Below are 20,165 nucleotides of genomic sequence, written 5' to 3'. Positions count from 1 at the left end.
TTTTTGCACTGCTGAATCAGGAAATGGCATCCGTTTCTCTCCATCAGGTCAGGTTTACTGTAAACTGAATGGTGGGCATTGATAAAGGTAAGTACATGTAAATTGCATGTTGCTTCACCATTTTTCAAACTTCAGGGCTTCAACTTCTGTTTCTTGGAACTCCTGGAATGCTCAGCGGCAGGGAGGTCTCTCTTCAGAGTCCAACAGTAGTCAGCCATCATGACTGCGTCCCAGCAACCCTGATACCTGGTCTCCATCTCTTTCATGTCCTGATGGAATCTCTCCCCCTGCTCATCACTCATTGAACCCAGGTTCTCAGGAAACCGGTCCATATGTGAAAATAGGTAGTGCATCTTGACGCTCATGTTGCAGCCCAGGTTTCTGAAAGCAGTCAGCATGTTGTTGACAAGTTCTGCGTAGTTTTGGGCCTTATTGTCGCCAAGAAAGTTCTTCGCTAAAAGAACAAATGCCTTCCACGCTTCCAGTTCCACTTCGTTCATTGAGTGTCCGAACTCTGGATCTCTGATGAGCTGACGGATCTGAGGACCGTCAAAGATGCCAGCTTTCAACTTCTCCATGGTCAATCCAGGAAAAGCCTGGCACAAGTAAGTGAAGCAGTCACCATCCTTATACAGAGCCTTGGTGAACTGCTTGATTAAGCCGAGCTTGATGTGCAGCGGTGGGAAGAGTATTCTGTCTCTGTCCACCAGAGGGTCGTTGATGACGTTCCTTTCTTTGCAAGGCACCAATTCCTCCCACACAGGCCAGTCCTTCTTCGTGTAATGCTGAGCACGGTCCCTACTATCCCACATGCACAGAAAACATGGGTACTTGGTGAAGCCAGACTGTTGTCCCAACGAAAAGTTCACCATCTTCAGGTCAACACAAATAAACCACTCATGCTGATCATAACTAATTTTTGCCAGCACATACTTCACCGCTTCATAGTTCTCCTTCAGTGTACTCGAGTGAGCCAGGGGTATAGAAGCAAACTGGTTGCCGTTGTGTAGCAGAACACATTTCAGTGATCGCTTGCTGCTGTCAATGAACAGTCTCCAATCTTTGGGTTCGTACTGTGGCACTCCAAGCTTGAGCAGAAACTGTGCAATATCTGCACAGTACAGTACTCTTCCGAGAAAAAACGGTGGTACTCTTAATGCCTGTTGCGGAAGAAGCTGATGCGAGCACTGTCAGAGAGGAGGTTTTTTTCCTTCAATCTGGATGCCAACAGTTTGGCAGAGTCCTTTGACAAGCTGAGGTCGCGAACTAGATCATTCAACTCCTTTTGGGAAAATGGATGTGGAGCATCATCTTCAAAAACCACTTCTTCTTCATGTCCTTCAACACTGGAGGCATCTTCGTCACTAATGTCAGGAAGTTCTCCGAAGATAGGCACTGGAATTTCATCACAATGAGCTACAGAATGATGTGCTGATTGAAGATCAGGATGAACTTAGTTTTGATCCCCCAACTTTATGCTTTGCCGCACAAATTTATGGAAGATTTCGAGGTTTTATGACTTCAAACTGATCCCTTTTCAACATAATCACCCAGAACTATCAGACCTGAATGCTTCTTGTCATTAAAATAATCATTTCCAATCAAAACAATTATTCGACATGGCATTTTACCCCCACCAACTTCTTCTAAAATGCTCCACACAAGCGTACATGTGAACAAAAACATAAAAAATGACATGTGGCCATATCTCAAAAACTTGACCTGATTGAGCAAAACCAATGTGATTTTTGGATTCAGCACATCAGATTCGTCCTAAATCAACTGAAAAAACGCAGACAACAAATTTGTTGTTGACCAGTGTTATTTATACCCCGCCCATCTGGCTGGGCTTCCCCAGCCACTCTGGGCAGCTTCCAGAAAAACATTAAAATACTTTAATACATCAAACATTAAAAGCTTCCCTAAACAAGGCTGCCTTCAGATGTCTTCTAATTCTCTTTAACAACTGATGGGAGGGCGTTCCACAGGGAGGGTGCCACAACCAAGAAGGCCCTCTGCCTGGTTCCCTGTAACTTGGCTTCTCGCAGTGAGGGAACCACCAGAAGGCCCTTGGTGCAGGACCTCAGTGTCCGGGCTGAACGATGGGAGTGGAGATGCTCCTTCAGGTATACAGGGCCAGGGCCATTTAGGGCTTTCAAGGTCAGCACCAACACTTCGAATTGTGCTCAGAAATGTACTAGGAGCGAATGCTGATCTTTCAGGACTGGTCTTATGTGGTCTAGGCGGCCACTCCCAGTCACCAGTCTAGCTGTCACAGAAGATGACTTCAGGCTTGTGCCAGACTGAAAGGAACTCCAGCTCATGCAAACACAATTCCACAGCCTCCCTTTTTGAGATGAAAGTGGACATCCTTTGCGAAATCATATAAAACTTTGCAAACAGTCACAATCTAATGCAGGCAAGGTGTACTGCATTAGTTAGGGTTAGTCATGAACCTAAGAGTCTAACTACCCAGCTTTTCAACCAACCACTGTAATTGTTCCTTAATAGAGGAATGCATCGTAGACATTAGCTAGTAAGCATGGTTATTTCCACCCAGTGAAACACGGTTATTTCCATACAGGGATACACTTGATCATCTGATCTCTCTCTCTCTCTCACACACACACACACACACACAGAGAGAGAGAGAGAGACAGAGAGAGAGAGAGAGAACAAACTGTTTAAGACACAAGGACAGAGCTGGCAAAGTTGTCCCAGTCAGTTGCCGATCCTGCAAGGAAAGTTTGCTTTTATCATTACTGCCAGAATTGCAACACAAAATACACAAATTCTCTGCAAACAGTCCATTTTAAAAGTTCAAAGGGTTGCAAATGCTCCCCTGAAAAGCCCCGGGGTCACAATTTTCAGCAAACAGAAGGCTTTTTATCACAGGACAAGAAATCAGCCCTCGACAACTTTACCTGCTTCAAAATATTTGTTTGAAAAAATCCCTAAGCCCCGGGGTCACAATTCCAGCAAATAGTGTATTTTTCGCACCATAGGGCGCACCGGACCATAGGGCGCACCTAGTTTTGGGAGGCGGAAAACAAGAAAAAAATATTCTGAACCCCAGAAGCCAGAAGAGCAAGAGGGATCTGGCTTCTGGGATACCGTGTGACTGTTCTGGCTTCTGGGGTAACCGCGCCAAGCCTCTTCAGGGCAGCGGGATGAAGGCTCCCCCTGCCCAAAGAGGCTGCGCAGGGCTAAAGCAGAAGCCAGGACAGACGCGTCGCTGAAGGGGCACTGCGCCTTCTCTCTCTGCGCAGCACTTCTCCTTCACAGGAAAGGCGCTGCGCAGAGAGGGAGAAGGCACAGCGCCCTTCAGCGAAGCTGGAGAAGGAACAGAAGGAGACCCTTCTGTTCCTCCTCGGGCTTCGCTGTACAGGCGTGTCGCTGCCAAGCGGGAGAAGCTCGAGCTTCCCCTGACCCCAGCCGACAGAACAGGCAACTCTCCGCAAGCCGCGGGAGCCCAGCGGCGGGCTCCCGCGCCTTGCCGAGAGCTACCCAAGCGAGCCGGGGCTTCGGGATAAGAGGCAGCTCTGCTCAAGTCCCTCAGTGTGCCTCACTGGCTGTGTTAAGTCACATGCAGTATGTGCAGGTGCGTGCGTGTGACATCGCATATCCATGTGTGGTGGTGGGCACATGCAAACCTGAGGGCAAGATGGCGCTCCTGCAGAGTATAACATTTTTAAATTAAGAAAATCAAATCTACCCTATTGTTGCCATAATATTTTCAGGAGAACAGGAAGATTTTAATCCCAGTGTCTCCTAATGAATACCTTTTTGTATGGAGTACTGGCTAAGGCACACATTCTTTCGCCAGCAATTTCTGCTGATATAATGCATTTTGCATGTTATTTTCACCAATTCATTTCCTGCATACTTTCCCTAAAAGATGCATTTTTGTATTCAGTTTGATTGGAGAACCACCTCACAAAATTGTATGAGTTTTGAAGGACAACTGTGTTTTGGTTCTTGTATTGTTTTGTGAAATGAGAATTGGATATATTTGGCTTTAAATGCAAAGTGAATTGAATTTACCGTATCCCTTACTAGGTTAACAGATGGCTAAAAGGGCTTGCCCAAAATTTTTCAAGAAGGACTCTTTCTTCTTTGGGCTCATTGCCAAGGCTATACCAAAGGCTGGGCCAGTGCTTCGACCACTGTTGCCAGAATTGCAACATAAAACTGACCCACCTTCTGCAAACATGCCTTGCTGGGTTCAAGAGTCCATGTTCCCCGTTCCAGTAATTCTTCCTCTTCTCATGACACAGAGCCATGAACCACTGGTGAAACCAAAAGTGACTTTTGCAAGGTCAGTCATTAGAAAAATTAGAAGAAGGTGAGCAGCAAGCACTGCTATGAAGAACTTGCTGGTCTATCTTCTTCCATTTCTTCAGTGGACATGCTGTACTTCCCAAAATGGTGAGTGATGGTAGAAAAGGGCAACCTTTTGCCAAGGTAAATGGTCACTGTAGTATTAATAATAGAAATATTTGCATTCAGCTGGTGTGGGAAAAATGTAAGTTAATTCAGCAGTGTTTTATGTATAAAGCTGTGATTTTTTTGGTCCATTTGTGTTGGCAGCTCTCCAAGGATTACCAGAGACACTTCACTAACAATGTAATAAGGTTTTAATATTAACTAATTAATGACAGAATATTTCACCTTCACCCTTACATGCACATAAATGTTAGAGTGTCTTTGCTCAGCTAATTGAAGAAGCAACGTTGTGTTGAAGTGACAGAAGGAGCAATTGATAGTAGCAGTGGAAGAGGAAATTCTCTCAGGTGGGGGGATTCAACTCTCTGTATCTGTGAAAATCAAGAGGAAAGGGTGACCCAGGGCTACACAGATATATTTTTAATTTTGTATCTTATGAGGATCATATGATGATTATTAATATGTATTCTTTTCTTTTTGTATTTAGTTGTTCTTATGCTATATTGTTTTCTATTATTCTCTTTAGTTTAGTTGGGATTTTATGCTATGTTAGGTTGGAAACCTTTAATAAAATTGATTTAAAAAATAAATAACAGATAGTGGTAGATTCTTTGAGGATTAGGATGGTGTTGGAATCAACTATGCTTAATGTAGCAATAATATCCATGCCTTTGTGATTGCACATAACCCTTTAGGTGCTTTTTTTGCTTAACTGGCTGAAGAAGCTGATATATTAATACATGGATCATTCCAGTTATGACCATCCTTTTCTGTATGGTTAACATAATCAGGAGTCCAATAAATAGAAGTTTATTAATTTGATCCCTTGTAATTCCATTCACAAATTGACTGATAGAAATTAATGAATTACCATGCAAAAAATGTTAGGAAAAAGAATTTACTAAATTTAAAATATATCTTTGGAAAGTGTTGGTAATGTTGGCTTGTCTTTGATTTAAGAAGTTTACTACAATTATTATTATTATTATTATTATTATTATTATTATTATTATTATTATTATTATGTTGGTTTTGATGGTACGTATGATTGCAGTGTGCGAAGAACCACCTGACATTGATTTTGGGGAAATAAAAAGTGGTGAGAAAGCCGCTTACGTTGAAAGTGACAGAGTGCAATACAACTGCAACCCTGGATTTGTATTGGAAGGCTCCGAGTGGATAACATGCAGTGGACAAAAGTGGACACCACCCCCAAAATGCTTGGGTAAGAGGCCATCTTCTCTTTGAATACTACAACCTTCAAATTGGCTTGTCCAACAGGACCTTTGATAGCTTCTCTCCATGCAAATCTGTGTTTTCAGGCTGGAAACATGAACGCAGAGTGTGACAATCTCATCTCCAGGAGACAAATATGGTCTTTTCAGCCTCTCTAACCGAGCCTCGAAGGGACGCGGGTGGCGCTGTGGGTAAAACCTCAGCACCTAGGACTTGCCGATCGTCAGGTCGGCGGTTCGAATCCCCACAGCGGGGTGCGCTCCCATTGCTCAGTCCCAGCTCCTGCCAACCTAGCAGTTCGAAAGCACCCCCGGGTGCAAGTAGATAAATAGGGACCGCTTACTAGCAGGAAGGTAAACGGCGTTCCGTGTGCTGCGCTGGCTCGCCAGATGCAGCTTGTCACGCTGGCCACGTGACCCGGAAGTGTTCTCGGACAGCGCTGGCCCCCGGCCTCTTAAGTGAGATGGGCGCACAACCCTAGAGTCGGACACGACTGGCCCGTACGGGCAGGGGTACCTTTACCTTTACTTTAACCGAGCCTCGGTATTCTCCCTAGATAATAGTCCCTCAGAAGCTGTGCCCCTCACCAGCCTGTTTTGCACCCTCCTTGAATGTTTTTGCTTTGGCTCCGCATGCCACTGTTGCTGCCAGCCCGAGATGGAAAAAGAGGAACATGCCTCTTTCCCCAGCTTGGGACGGCAGCAGCCATGGCTTTCCTCTCCTTTGCTCATCAAGATATGGCAACCCTCCCTGAAGACAATGACAAATGTGAGCCAATCCGTAGAGTACAAAGAGGGCAAACGGAATAGGGCACATGAAGAAATGAGCACCAGTGATTACCCCTGACTTGTGTCCCCATCGCCACCTTTTTGTCTTTCAGCACCTTGTATGGTCACAAAACAACAGCTAGAGGCCAAAAACCTGCTTCTGTCTGGGAACCGAGTACGGACACAACTGATTCAACATAATCATGTGTTGGAGTTCCAGTGCAAGGAAGGACATGTCCTCACGGCGCCTATGGACAGGAAGTGTCTTGATGGGCACATGGATTTGCCCTCGTGTATCTCTGGTAAAGACATTGTTCATCTTGGAAAACTGCTCAACAGATACTCAAATATCCGAAGGGTTTGTAGGCACCACACTTTCCATTTTGACTGGTTCCACAGGTTCCAAGGCTGCCTTCCTCACTTCTTCACAAATTTTCACCACCCCTCCCCCTCCACAGAATTGGTTGTCTCCTGCTATAAGCACATGGAGACAAGGCTGTAGTGATTGCTTTCAGTCCACTGCACTGTGGTTTGATTGGACCAGGACTGTTGCATCAGAAATAGGCCTGCGTGTGCTGGGTATCCAGTTAGTATGAATGTATGTGGACCAGAGGCATGTCCATAATGTTTTGTTATTATTATTTGTACCTTTTCCATATTACTGGGCTGCCCCAGACACTCTGGCGATGAGGATCAGTGTATCCAGTGCTATTTTTCTAGATAAAGAGGTGCTGGAACTCACCATGAATACCTCACTTTTTCTCTCATAAAGGCAATGGAACCCACCTGAGAGATGCTGGAACACAGTTCTGGCCGGAAAAAAAGCTCTGAGTTGTCATGCTTAACACATGCTGTTAAATGTAGTTCATAACATTTAAAGTTGTGTTAATTGTGTTATTGTTTCTTGTGAATTACTTTGGAATCCTGGTTTGGGCTAAAAAAATTAGTCTTGATAAACCGTTCCCAACATGCATGACCTACAGAATGGATTAATTTCCCCAACCACTTTGTACTACATTTCCTGCCGTGTCCCATGAAACATACTGGAAAAGAACTAGCATGCTTCAGATTCTGAGCGAATCACATAATTGCAGTCATGAGATGAATGCCTTGGTGGTTCAACCCACCAGTTCTTTATTGCTGTCCAAGCCCCAACAGACCTTGGTAGTTAGCTGCCATGTTATTGCACATGAGCCATAAGTGACTTCCCCCCTGCTATTAATATTCCAGGGTGGTGAGAGTATTTGCTGTTCTTCACTCTTGGCCCTTGGTTGCTGAACTAAGTCATCATTCTTATTGCTTTATTGTTTACCAGAAAGAGGGAAAAACTGTAGCCGCCCACCTACTATTGAGAATGGAGACATTATTACCTTATCAAAGAAGCAGTACAAGGCTGGCTCTTCAGTTCAGTTCAAATGCCAAAAATATTATGCTCTGGAAGGAGATAACAGAACGTTTTGTGATAATGGGACCTGGACAAAAGCACCTGTTTGCTTAGGTAAGAACAAAGGTAGTGCTTATATTATTTGCATGAGTGAGTTTAGAATATCATTTAAGGAAATTCATTGCTGTCGTTTGTTTGTATTGCCTGACTCCAGGTTTCATTAATATTACAGACAGCGGTTCTCTGATGTTTGAATCGTATGGGGCAAATTCATGGTAATAATAATAATAATAATAATAATAATAATAATAATAATAAATTTTATTTATACCCCGCCCTCCCCAGCCAAAGCTGGGCTCAGGGCGGCTAACAACAATCAAAATAATTGTAAAGGATGTGAGATAAAGCATGGGAGATACCTAATTCATATCTTTTTTTTATTGCACTGTTTTTAAGCAAGCCAGGGCCAACTGTAGTTGGGAGAAAAAAATCTTTTCTGGCTGTGTAAACCAGTGACTGCAAAAAGCCTCTGTGGGAGCCTCTAAATCGAAGGATTGGAGGGTGGGCAGGTTTTGCCCTATGAGGAAGAAGGAAAAGGTTATGTGAGATGATGGTTATTCCATTTTAAAGGGGGGACCCCTCCTTTCCCTGACACTCCACTAGGCCACGTGAGCTGTAGGGCCTGCAAGATTTCTCAGGAAGATCATCCTTCCTCTTCTTCTTTTTTAAATATTTTTATTCAGGTTTACAATTTACATTTACAACCCCATATCTAATCTTTGGACTTCCCTCCACCCTCCATGAGTCCCACTGTCAATCTTTTTTCAACTGCATCTTATATTATTCTCAGTATTTTCTTAAAATGCCATGTTCTACCACAGTACTTGTTACATTACAAGTTTTGTTACAATCCTGCTAAAGTTTTTAGTTCTTTACAGTGTTCTCCAAGGTAATTTATAATTCTTCCCCATTCCTTATTAAAATTTCTGTCTTCTTGGTTTCTAATCTTCCCAGTCATATTCGCCATTTCAGCGTAGTCCATCATCTTTATCAACCATTCTTCTCTAGATGGGACTTTATCTTCTTTCCATCACCTGTCCAAAAGTAGCCGTGCTGCTGTTGTCATGTGCATAAAAAGTCTTTTCTGCTCCATTGGCATTTCTGTACCTAAAATTCCTAATAGGAAAGCGTCTGGTTTTTCATCCTTCCTCTTCAACCATGGCAGCTGATGACTTTCCATGGGCTTGTCAGCCTGTAGGATGGCAGCTATATCTATTGGGTGGCTTCATGAACAGAATTTATTTTCTTTCTCCTCACAGAACCCTGTGCAATCTCTTTGGCTGAAATGGAAAATCGGAAGATAGAAATTAAAAGGAAGTTGGATGGAGACATATCTGAAAACATCTATGTACCACGTGGTGGTTCTGTTGAGTTCACCTGTAAAATGGGCTACATGGTTACAACAAATCCTTCGCAATCTGTTTCTGTAATCCAGTGCAATGGAGATTCAACTGTGTATCCTGAATGCAAAGGTACCGGTAACTCAAGTTAGAGATGGAAGGATACTGAGTGGTTGTTGTTCCTGTTTAAGTTTTAAATTATTGCTAATCTTTCTTATCAATCATTTTATTGCTTTATCTTTTTTTGTAAGCTGCTTTGAGATTTGTTGGTTTTTAACAAGTAATAAATGAATGCTCATACCCATGCACTGAATAATATCTAGCCAGGTAAAGAATTTGTTGCCTGATCTGTTGCTGACCAAATGTCCTTCTTGCATTCCTTCATAGAAATTGTCTGCTCCCCACCACAAGTAGAAAATGGCAACTTTCAGCCTAATCAGATTCAGTATGAATATGAAGATACAATCGAAACACAGTGTGCGTCTGGGTATCAGCTTCAGAGCCACCAAGCCACTTCCACGTGTACAGAGACGGGGTGGTCTCCTCCTCCGATATGTATTCGTAAGTAGCTTTCTCTTTGCAGTTTCAAAACATGAGCAGATAGCATTCAATGCATCCGAAAATATTAGAGTTCCCTGCACCATAACCCTGCATCCTTGTCTGGGGACCACCTGCATCTTCTGCCACAGTCATCTATTTCTGTTTTCATACACAGACCAAAGAGGGAAACCCAGATAAAATTCAGACACTGATACACTTGAGCCAAATGTGCATCCTCCATTAAACCAGCCAGCCCAAGGAAAATAGCAAGTGGAACATCCTGATTTTTTTATGTTTGGCTTAACCTTTTTCTCATCTTCTCCAAAGCAAAGAACTGTGACTATATTCGGATTGAGAATGGACAACTATCTGATGCCTACGAACGCTGGCGAAACCACTATTTTCCAAGAAGGGTGGGACAAACAGTTGACTATCGTTGCCGTGATGGTTTTCTACCAATAAATAAAGAAACATGGGGTAGAAGTTCATGCACCAAATTCGGCTGGAGTCCAGAACCAAAATGCTTCAGTAAGTTAACATTTTCCTTGCATTCTCAACTTTGATCAGAAATGGAAATGGCCATGTGCAAACACAAAATATGCCTATTCCGAAAGATGTGGAAGGAAAATGTGTAACATGGTTAGACAGTGAGTAATTAGAGTGGAAAACTTTAAAATTTAATATGAAAATGTCTTCATATGGCACCAAAAATATAATAAGCTGAGTACCAGGCTGACCCATTTGGTAGTGGCGATTGTGTTCCATAAGTCGGGGGGGGGGGCTGATGGAAAATATTTCTGTGTGATCACCACCCCCTGATATCAGTGGAAGATCTTGGCATTTGGGCAGGTGGCTATGGACGTAGGGGTGGGTTGGATCATATTTATGTCTCGTTCTTGTCACCTCAGAACAAGCACATTGTTAATTGCTTCTTTCAAATGCCTGCAAATTTTTAAAAGACAAAATCCTAAAAATACATATATTCTCTAAGTATAAAAAGAAGAGTCATAATGGTATTTCAATTGCCAAAATATGTGTCTATCAATGATGTAACATATCTACTTTTTTGCTTTTAGAAAAATGTGATATTCCTAGACAGCTTGAACATGGTACATTCAATGCCCATACTTGGAAGAAATACATAGAAGGTGATGAAATTTCGTATTCTTGTGAGAATGGATATGATCCTGCTAATCAACAAGCTAAAGCCGTGTGCACCAAAAATGGCTGGTCACCTGCTCCACGTTGTGACATGAAAAGTAAGTGTGCAATATGGAACAAGAGGAGCTAGATGCTGCTCTGTCCTGCTGTAAACAAAGTTATAGGAAAACTTAAGGATGTGCAAGTATGCAAATCCCATGATGATTTGCAAGGAGTGGCAGAGGACTAGAGCTCCTTGTAGCACCCACCATGTCCTTTCAACAGGACGTCACAATCATTAACACTCTGTGTAAGCGCAACATGTGAAATGGAAAGAACTAAACTTGGGAACAATTGCAGCTCTTCAGAACCTCCTCCTCCTACTGGCCCATCCCTGTAGCTGCTACCGGCAGCCCAAAGAAGGAAGATATGGAAAAGCATCGTTGGTTGACTTTTGTCCTGGGCCCGGCTCCGGAGTAAAATGCCAGTCGCTGTGGGCCTCCGTAACAGCACTGTCCTAGTCGATGGCAGCAGCAACCAAAATGATAAGCAAGAAGGAAAGTTATGCAGAACTGAGTTTAATTCTGAGTCAGCTCTAGGAACTGCCTTCCATGTCTCACCTCCCAGTCACCATCGTCAGTTACATACACTCCAACGTTCCAGGAGGGAAAAGTGGGACACCCACACACATGCCATCCTCCCTGCCCCATATCTGTGCTCCTCCACTCCCCCAGTCACCCAAACTTGGCACTCTCTACCTACCCATCACTATACTTCTTGGTGCACCAACCACCCCAGTCTTGGTATTCCTTCACCCACCCTCCCTCCCCTGTCCTATCTTCTGCCTCCTCCTCTTCTGGTACTACAGACCTATTTCCAGAAGCCACCATCCACAAGTGCTGTGATGGAAGGAAGAAGGAGAACAGTGACAAGATAGGCTTTGCTTCTGTTTGTTTGTTTGTTTGTTTGTTTGTTTGTTTGTTTTTTGGGTCCCACAATTGGGTGAGCCAATTGACTTGAGCCACAGTATGGGACCCCCAAAAAACACCTGCTTTTGGGTCCCAGCCAAAAGCATGGGAGCAAAATGGGACATGTGGGATTGGGATTGGAAGCCAGAAAGGCTTCTGTCAATCCAGGATATTCTGCTTAAAAGATACAGTTGGGCAGTATGCATTCATGGTCTCATGGTTTCCATCCCAAAGATTTACAGTGATGAAGGAGTGATGAAGTTTGCTGCTTCTTTGACAGCTGAGCTGAGGAACAATGCCCACCATAGCTTTCATCCTCCAAAATGCTATTAGGTGTGCTGAGGCAGCAGTTTGAATGTCAGGGTGAAAGGGGAAGCTTGCAGAGAATGGTAGAGCTTGTGGCCGTTTTCTGCTCTTGGAGGAAGTAGCAGGCGGTCTAGGAGACCCCAAGATCAGAGGACATACATATTATATTTGGCTCCCACAGAATTAAGCAGGTACACATTGTAGACAGCTCTTGTCAAGTGTTGCAGTTAGTTTAAAACTATTTACTGGACAACTTGATCTACGTTGACTTTAGGTCACAAACTAAAGGATAAACTATGTGAGGGGAGGGGAGAATAGGTACCAGCCAGCCAATGCTCTCCCCACCCAACTGGCCTCCTTTGCCCCTAGCAATTCTTATATTTAGTATCTTTGTGCTGGGATAACCCTTGAAATCTGAGGCTGATTTGTAGAAGAAGAAGTAGTAGATTGATACCCTTCCAAGGACCTCTACTATTAGAAAAGAGCTTCAAATTGATGACCAGAAATGTGTATAGCGTTGTCTGGATAAATTGAAATAAAAAGGGAAAACAGGTAAATTAGCTGATTTCCCAACTATGTGTTGCCTCCATCATGGGCTGAGCAAATGTCAGCCACTTGGTGCCCACCTCCATTGCCTCAGAGGTTTTCAGTGGAATCTGCTGCCGGGTTAGCATAGGCCAAAAGACCTTAGCTGATAAGGAAAATGGAAAAGTAGGAAGGGTAATTGTTTTGATGGGCATAGGATGGATTTAAAGCAGACTGGGGAAAGGAAGTTGGATGGGTAGGCCTGGTTCAAATATGTCTACCCAAAAAGAAGTAGAATGATGTCCTTCTCAATGACACCAGAGTGCAAATAACTTACAAGGCAATCCTAAGCGGTTGTGGGGAGTTAAGCTGTGCATAATTTTGCCAGCATGGCAGGAAGGGCAGGAAGCTGGTGCTGTGATTGCATGTTTATTTTTCTCTTGCTGACAGTTTTATAATTCTGTCCCTTACCTCTGAAAGAAATGGGAATCTCAAATTTGAGGCTGGTATATTTAAGGCAGCAGATCCAGGGAACTATCAGGGGATTGAGGAGGCAGCTGGATCCAGTGGATTCAAGACTATTCTGTTGCCGATTAAGATGTATCTTCACAAATCGTAGTTAATACAAAACATAGTTAAAATGCAATACATGCTTAACACAAAAATCTATGCATGTTACCTTATATTTTCATTGTTTGTTTCATATTTAACAGAAACAGAATGAATGGAATGAAGCGGATGGCCAACATTTTTATCCAGCATTATGATCTTCGAAAGTCATCTATCACTTATCCTTAATGCTTAATGTTATCAAATCATACTGGCTCCCCCCAAATATATATATATATATATTTCCCAGAAAAGATCATAGATCTAAAATGGGGAACTTAACCGTACTTCATTGAAGCAACACCTGCAATTTTATCACTGGTAGGGATATCAAATGGTCTGATTCACTTTGATAAAATACAGTTTATAATATGAGAATTTTAAAATATAACAAAGGGCAAATATACCCAAAGAAGCATTAGTGCAAAATATTTGCACACGCATTTCTTGCTGTAGACGTTTGAACTCCTAGTGAGGAGTGCAGCCTAAATAATGGACTGGTGCATAATTGCAACAAAGCTCTTTTTTAAACTACAGCGATAAAAAATAAAATAAAACAGGCACCAGAAAAATGTTTTTTTAATCATTATATAATTAAAAATAACTTGCAAAAAAGTTTAATGTTTTGATTATATTAATAAAGATGTTGATACGATTTATATTGATATTTTGGATTTGTTCATACAATGTTCTGACTATGGACATATTAACACCATCAAAATTCTTACCATCAATACCTGTGGTTTCCTTTTTGTGGTTTTCAACAAAACCATGTGTCATAATGTCTATCATCACTGATCAAATGTGGACAACTATCTCTCCTCTGCTCTGTCTTATTATTTCTTACTGGTGTCTTTGGGGTGCCCTACTGCTGGACTATACACAAATAAAAAGTGTCGTGCTTTGTTTTTATAGGTCACAGTAGAAACTCCTCATTGAATCATTCCGGTGCTGACTTGTATACATACGACACTACCAAATGTTGCAGTGCTTATTCCTGAAACTCATTACATCAGCAGAAGCATTTCTGCTTTCCAGGTGGATCTCCCTTCCCCCCCCCCCCCCGCATTCGGTGTTTTGGGGAGATTGTCCAATCCCCACAGCTGATTTGGGGCATGCACTGGGAAGGGGGAAGGGAACTCAATTGCTCTAGCAGGATTAGTAGTGCTGGCTCCCACTAGGTGAACTGTTTAGTTGTACTGTGTCCAGTTCTGGGCACCACAGTTCAAGAAGGACACTGACAAACTGGAACGTGTCCAGAGGAGGGCAACCAAAATGGTCAAAGGCCTGGAAACGGTGCCTTATGAGGAACGGCTAAGGGAGCTGGGCATGTTTAGCCTGGAGAAGAGGAGGTTAAGGGGGGATATGATAGCCATGTTCAAATATATAAAAGGATGTCATATAGAGGAGGGAGAAAGGTTGTTTTCTGCTGCTCCAGAGAAGCGGACACGGAGCAATGGATCCAAACTACAAGAAAGAAGATTCAACCTAAACATTAGGAAGAACTTCCTGACAGTAAGAGCTGTTCGACAGTGGAATTTGCTGCCAAGGAGTGTGGTGGAGTCTCCTTCTTTGGAGGTCTTTAAGCAGAGGCTTGACAACCATATGTCAGGAGTGCTCTGATGGTGTTTCCTGCTTGGCAGGGGGTTGGACTCGATGGCCCTTGTGGTTTATTCCAACTCTGTGATTCTATGATTCTATGAATCCAGCCCATAGATTGCAAACAGCAAAAATAATGCAGAGTGAGTAACTAGAAGGCACTGCTAAACCCAGTGTCAGGATGCTGTCAGCAGCTCCTGGCCGGTTGCCCAGGGAAGTATAAAGACAAGGGAAAGTTTCTTACCATTCTTTTTTTATTAAAATATTACAGAGAGAGGCTATAGAACCCTGCCACTTGGATAATGACATTGTCCTGAGTGAATCTCCACCCTGGTCTCTCCCACTTCCTCATTCACTTCTATGGGTGCTGCTAAGTGCCCTTTGTCTTTGAGCTCTTTGGTCTCCTAGCTCTAAGGCTCACCAGGTTCTGGGAAACGGGGGGTCTGGAATGCTTTCTAATGATGTGTCAGCCAGGTAGCCAGGTGTTGCTCTGGTTCTCCCACGATTTCCCAACTTTCCGCCTCATCTGCCTCTGAGCTGCAACCTGCCTCAACCCCCTGTTGTAAATCTATACTATCTTCCTCGTCCTCCTCCCTGGAAGGATCAGGAAGTTGGAGGCAGTCTCCACCACTCCTCCTCTGTTCAGTCCCTGACACCCAGGCGCCTGCAGGCAATACAGAACTGAACCCACCCACCCTCCTGCTGCCACCAATAAGTGATGCCAGCTGATGGACAGGTGGGTGTGGTTTAGAGTAAATACAGTGGTACCTCGGGTTAAGTACTTAATTCGTTCTGGAGGTCCGTTCTTAACCTGAAACTGTTCTTAACCTGAAGCACCACTTTAGCTAATGGGGCCTCCTGCTGCCGCTGCGCCGCTGGAGCACGATTTCTGTTCTCATCCTGAAGCAAAGCTCTTAACCCGAGGTACTATTTCTGGGTTAGTGGAGTCTGTAACCTGAAGCGTATGTAACCTGAGGTACCACTGTAGCCATATTAAACCCTCTAGCAGTATAATATTGGGCCATGTGCCAGAAAGCCCCCACATACGCTGAGCAAAATGAAATCACATGATGTGTCGCTTTTTGAATTTGACCGCTTAATCCTCTTCTGATAGTAGCAGGGACTGCATCAGCCTTTACACGCAGGGATTTGGCAAGCACCGTCCACCCACACGTGGAAGATCTTGGGGCTGGATAATGGAAGGGGCAAGGCAGGAGGCACCCACCCACCCTGCAAATTCTAAGTAGGCACTCTTAAACCACTGTCCAAGGGTGCAATGGTGCCAGAAAGGTAAACTTTCTTCAGTGCCATCATGCAAGTGCAATGATGTGTATGTATCTGGGCTTGGTCATACTTGCTATAAGACTTCTGCCATTTGCACTCCAGCCATCCTCCAGTCTGTTTCTTTGCCCACAGTTCTCTGGAAAAGCAAGGCGCCCAACAGGGTCTCCTGTGCTAGGGAGTGTGTTTTGCAGCAATTGTATTGATGTCCCTATTTGTCCCAACACTCTAGTCATGCCCCTTGAAAATCCCCCAAAGCATGCAAGACTGCATCACATTCCATAAGTCTCCATGGACAGATCATGGAGGTCTCCCACCCCATGAGATAAAAGCCATTGTCAATCCTGAACTAAAGCAGGAAGTGACCTATCAATTCTGCAGGAGATACCGGCCTAAAGGCCTGACCGACAACATGTTTGGAGACCATGAGGTATTGAGACAGCCCCATGGTTATTGTGGTGGCCTTGAAGTCCTCCGCTGCTCTTGACTAGGTGGGTGTGGGTGTTGAAGTTCACCAGAACACGTGTTTTTTTATGGTAAACGTGGTTATTTTTCAGCAACAACTTTGACAAATTTCGTTTCACATGGTGTCCACAACTCAGGAGTGGTGAGGTGCACTTAAATCCATTGGACCAATGAAGTTAAGCAGACTTCATTCATTTGGATTGGGCCTCACAATTCAAAAAGGATCTGCTTTCTAACAACCTTTTCAGCTAGCCACAGAAGCCGGACTTTGTAAAAGCAGCATGCATGCCATGCTGCTATTAAACATATGGTCATAAAAGGTAAAGGTAAAGAGACTCCTGACCATTAGGTCCAGTCGTGACCAACTCTGGGGTTGCAGCGCTCATCTCGCTTTATTGGCCGAGGGAGCCGGCGTACAGCTTCCAGATCATGTGGCCAGCATGACTAAGCCGCTTCTGGCGAACCAGAGCAGCACACGGAAACGCCATTTACCTTCCCACCGGAGTGGTACCTATTTATGTACTTGCACTTTGATGTGCTTTCGAACTGCTAGGTTGGCAGGAGCAGGGACTGAGCAACAGGAGATCACCCCGTTGCGGGGATTCAAACCGCCGACCTTCTGATTGGCAAGTCTTAGGCTCTGTGGTTTAACCCACAGCTCCACCCACGTCCCAAAACATATGGTCATAGTTAACATCAATTCCCTATACCGTCCCCCCAAGCATTTTCATATTCTGATTTCTTCACAGCAAGCTGCTCTTAGAGGTGCAAGAACAAGGCCGGCAGAGTAATTCTGGTAAACAACTAATGAGTGGACTTTACCCTTTTGGTTTACTGTCAGAATTGCAACACTCACAGACCTTTTGCAAATAATCTTAATTGTCTTAAAAATTCAATTGAGTCGTGCATTTCTGTAATTCTTCCTCTTGACAGGTTGTGCTAAGAGACAAAAACAAACAAACAAACAAACAAAGCGCATGAAATAAACTATGATAACAGCAAAAGAAAATAACTGTTGAAACCAAAGACAGAGAAATATTTTGTTGCTGCCAGGATTGCATCAGAGAACTCACAGGTCGTGTGTAAATAAACTGAGTTGGGTTAAAAAGTACCTTGCACATTCCCCTATTATTGCTCTTTTCAGACTGGTCTATCAAACACAAAAAGCATTTTAAAAACATGGCAAAGGGCTAAAGAAAATAATTGGAGGTTCCAAAGAGAGGAAAAAGATATTTGCAGATCATTGGAATATGTTGACAGCTGAAAGTGAAAATTTTGTGGTACAGAGCATTGCAAGCTTCCTGAAATAATATGAAGAGCTGGCTGATCTCTATTATTCCATTTCTTCTTCTGACATCTTGTCCTTCCCTAAATGGTAAGTTGTGTAGGCGGCTGACAAATGTTTTTTACCAGGGAAGTTGGATGTTGCCAGATTCCTTATGGGTTGGATCTAACTCCATTGTACTTGGGGCCCAATGAAATCAGTGTGAAAAAATAGAGGTTATTAACTTAAGTCCCTAACAACTTAAATCCTTTACTAACCTAAGTCATTATTAACTAAAATATTACTAACCTATAACACAATCCTATACATATCCACTCAGAAAGCCCCAGCAGGACTTAGTCCTGGAAAAATGTGCATAGGATTGTGGCATTAGTGCGGAACCAACACTTAAAAAAACAGTTAGTTTCACCAGAATGGTAGAACTAGAACTTCAGGTCGGAAGAGAGATGGGAAGGCCTGGAAAAAAAAATGGGGGGAGGGACAAGTTTTCCCCCGGTTTTTCCCCGAAGCAGTTTTTTTTCAGAAAAAGGGGGGGGGGGTATTTTGATGTAGTTTGAATATTCCACACACTATTTTTTTTCCCCTTCAAATTTTTCCTGGGGAAAAAAAAGGCTTTGGAAAAAACCTGGAAAAACCTGTTCCCTCCCCCCAATTTTTCCATTTTTTCCCCAGGCCTTCCAGCACCCACACTTTGGACCTCCTTGCCAATTTACACCAGGCAGGTGCTCTCACTGTAATCTTTCCGGCTCAAAACATTTTCGTTAGGGCCAGCCCATCTGAACACGTAGAAGCTGCATGCAATTTTAACCACTGTTGACTTTAATCATCGATTGCAGTGGCTCTCAACCTGGGGGTCCCCAGATGTTGTTGGACTACAACTCCCATCATCCCTGAGCTGTGGCCTTGCTAGCTAGGGGTGATGGGAGTTGTGGTTCAACAACATCTGGGGACTCACAGGCTGAGAAAGGCTGATCTATTGAATACTCTTAAATGTCTGTTTTCAACTGTGTTTTATCAATCATTTTAATATTCTGTGGTATATTTTTGTAAACTGTTTAGAAAGCTCTCTTACCATCATGCAGTTTATAATACAGTGGTACCTCGGGTTAAATATGCTTCAGGTTACATATGCTTCAGGTTACACACTCCGCTAACCCAGAAATAGTGCTTCAGGATTTGCTTCAGGATAAGAACAGAAATTGGGCTCTGGCGGCGCGGCGGCAGCAGGTGGCCCCATTAGCTAAAGTGGTGCTTCAGGTTAAGTACAGTTTCAGGTTAAGAACGGACCTCCGGAATGAATTAAGTACTTAACCCGAGGTACCACTGTATATAATAACAAATTCAATTAAACACACACATACTCCTTTTCCTTTCAAACAGAGTTTCAGCCTTAGTGCAATATGCTATTCACTAACTGGATGTTGGTTACTTCTCGGCCTGGCATGCAAAAAAAAATTGCCTTATGCTTTGCCCTGGCTATCCTCAAGCAGATATGGAAAGGCCGGGGGGGGCAGAAAAATTGGGGGGGGGGACAGGTTTTCTCCCTGGTTTTTTCCAAAGCTGTTTTTTAGAAGTCCATGAGAAAAATGACAACAAGGAAGAGCAAGAAGAAATGGAAAATGATAGCAGTAGTTCAGAAAATGAGATAGAATAAACCACATGTATATGTTGTGTCTTCTCTCTATTTTTAAAGCACTACTCAAAGGGTAGACCTTCTATGGAGCTTAAATATTGAAGTGGACCTTACCGTAATTTTATTTGCTGTTGGTGCTAAGGGGCAAATCTGATTATTTTTTATGTTGATGGTTTCTTGCTTTTTTGTTGCTTTTGAGGGAAAGGAGGTGGTTACATGTTTTATTGCAAGCATAATACAGTGGTACCTCGGGTTACATACGCTTCAGGTTACAGACTCCGCTAACCCAGAAATAGTACCTCGGGTTAAGAACTTTGCTTCAGGATGAAAACAGAAATCGTGCTCCGGCGGCGGCGCAGCAGCAGGAGGCCCCATTAGCTAAAGTGGTGCTTCAGGTTAAGAACAGTTTCAGGTTAAGAACGGACCTCCAGAACGAATTAAGTACTTAACCCGAGGTACCACTGTACTTTTATCTACACCAGGGGTCATCAAGGTTCACTGCTACAGAGCCCCCTCTGTGGGCCAGATCGCGGGCATGTGTGAGTGCGCCCGCCCACGATTTCCGACATCTGCATCTGTGC

The 20,165-nt window shown here is 43.4% G+C and overlaps 3 protein-coding genes across 4 annotated transcripts in view; all 3 read left to right on the top strand.

The window, feature by feature from the left end:
* GLRX2 (glutaredoxin 2) overlaps nucleotides 1-20,165 on the top strand; it is a 264,490-nt gene that overhangs the window by 219,677 nt on the left and 24,648 nt on the right. The window lies entirely within an intron of this gene.
* LOC310680045 (complement factor H-related protein 2-like) lies at nucleotides 4,214-13,980 on the top strand. Its single transcript, XM_083446167.1, has 9 exons — nucleotides 4,214-4,428; nucleotides 5,501-5,671; nucleotides 6,563-6,751; nucleotides 7,765-7,947; nucleotides 9,153-9,365; nucleotides 9,621-9,794; nucleotides 10,101-10,301; nucleotides 10,850-11,032; nucleotides 13,426-13,980. Exons 1-9 carry the CDS (start codon nucleotides 4,365-4,367, stop codon nucleotides 13,434-13,436), a joined length of 1,389 nt encoding a protein of 462 aa, XP_083302293.1. The 5' UTR covers nucleotides 4,214-4,364; the 3' UTR covers nucleotides 13,437-13,980.
* Nucleotides 17,738-20,165, top strand: part of LOC310679712 (complement factor H-related protein 5-like) — a 27,076-nt gene continuing 24,648 nt past the window's right edge. Inside the window, exon 1 of one of the 2 annotated variants that reach the window (XM_083445312.1) lies at nucleotides 17,738-18,041. In XM_083445312.1, the coding sequence (XP_083301438.1) occupies nucleotides 17,978-18,041 (64 nt within the window). In that variant the 5' untranslated portion in view covers nucleotides 17,738-17,977. The remainder of the gene's footprint in view (nucleotides 18,042-20,165) is intronic. The other variant, XM_083445313.1, reaches the window with a different exon arrangement.

Source organism: Podarcis tiliguerta (assembly GCF_965153285.1).
Source record: "Podarcis tiliguerta genome assembly, chromosome: 6".
NCBI lineage: Eukaryota > Metazoa > Chordata > Lepidosauria > Squamata > Lacertidae > Podarcis > Podarcis tiliguerta.
The sequence above is the reverse complement of the archived record's forward strand: the minus strand, read 5'-3'. Positions and strand labels throughout refer to the sequence as shown.

Coding starts and splice junctions, on each gene's coding strand:
- LOC310680045 (XM_083446167.1), top strand. CDS start 4,365: ATGAAGAACTTGCTGGTCTATCTTCTTCCATTTCTTCAGTGGACATGC. Junction 4,429..5,500: donor ATGCTGTACTTCCCAAAATG/GTGAGTGATGGT, acceptor GTATGATTGCAG/TGTGCGAAGAACCACCTGAC. Junction 10,302..10,849: donor TCCAGAACCAAAATGCTTCA/GTAAGTTAACAT, acceptor TTTTGCTTTTAG/AAAAATGTGATATTCCTAGA.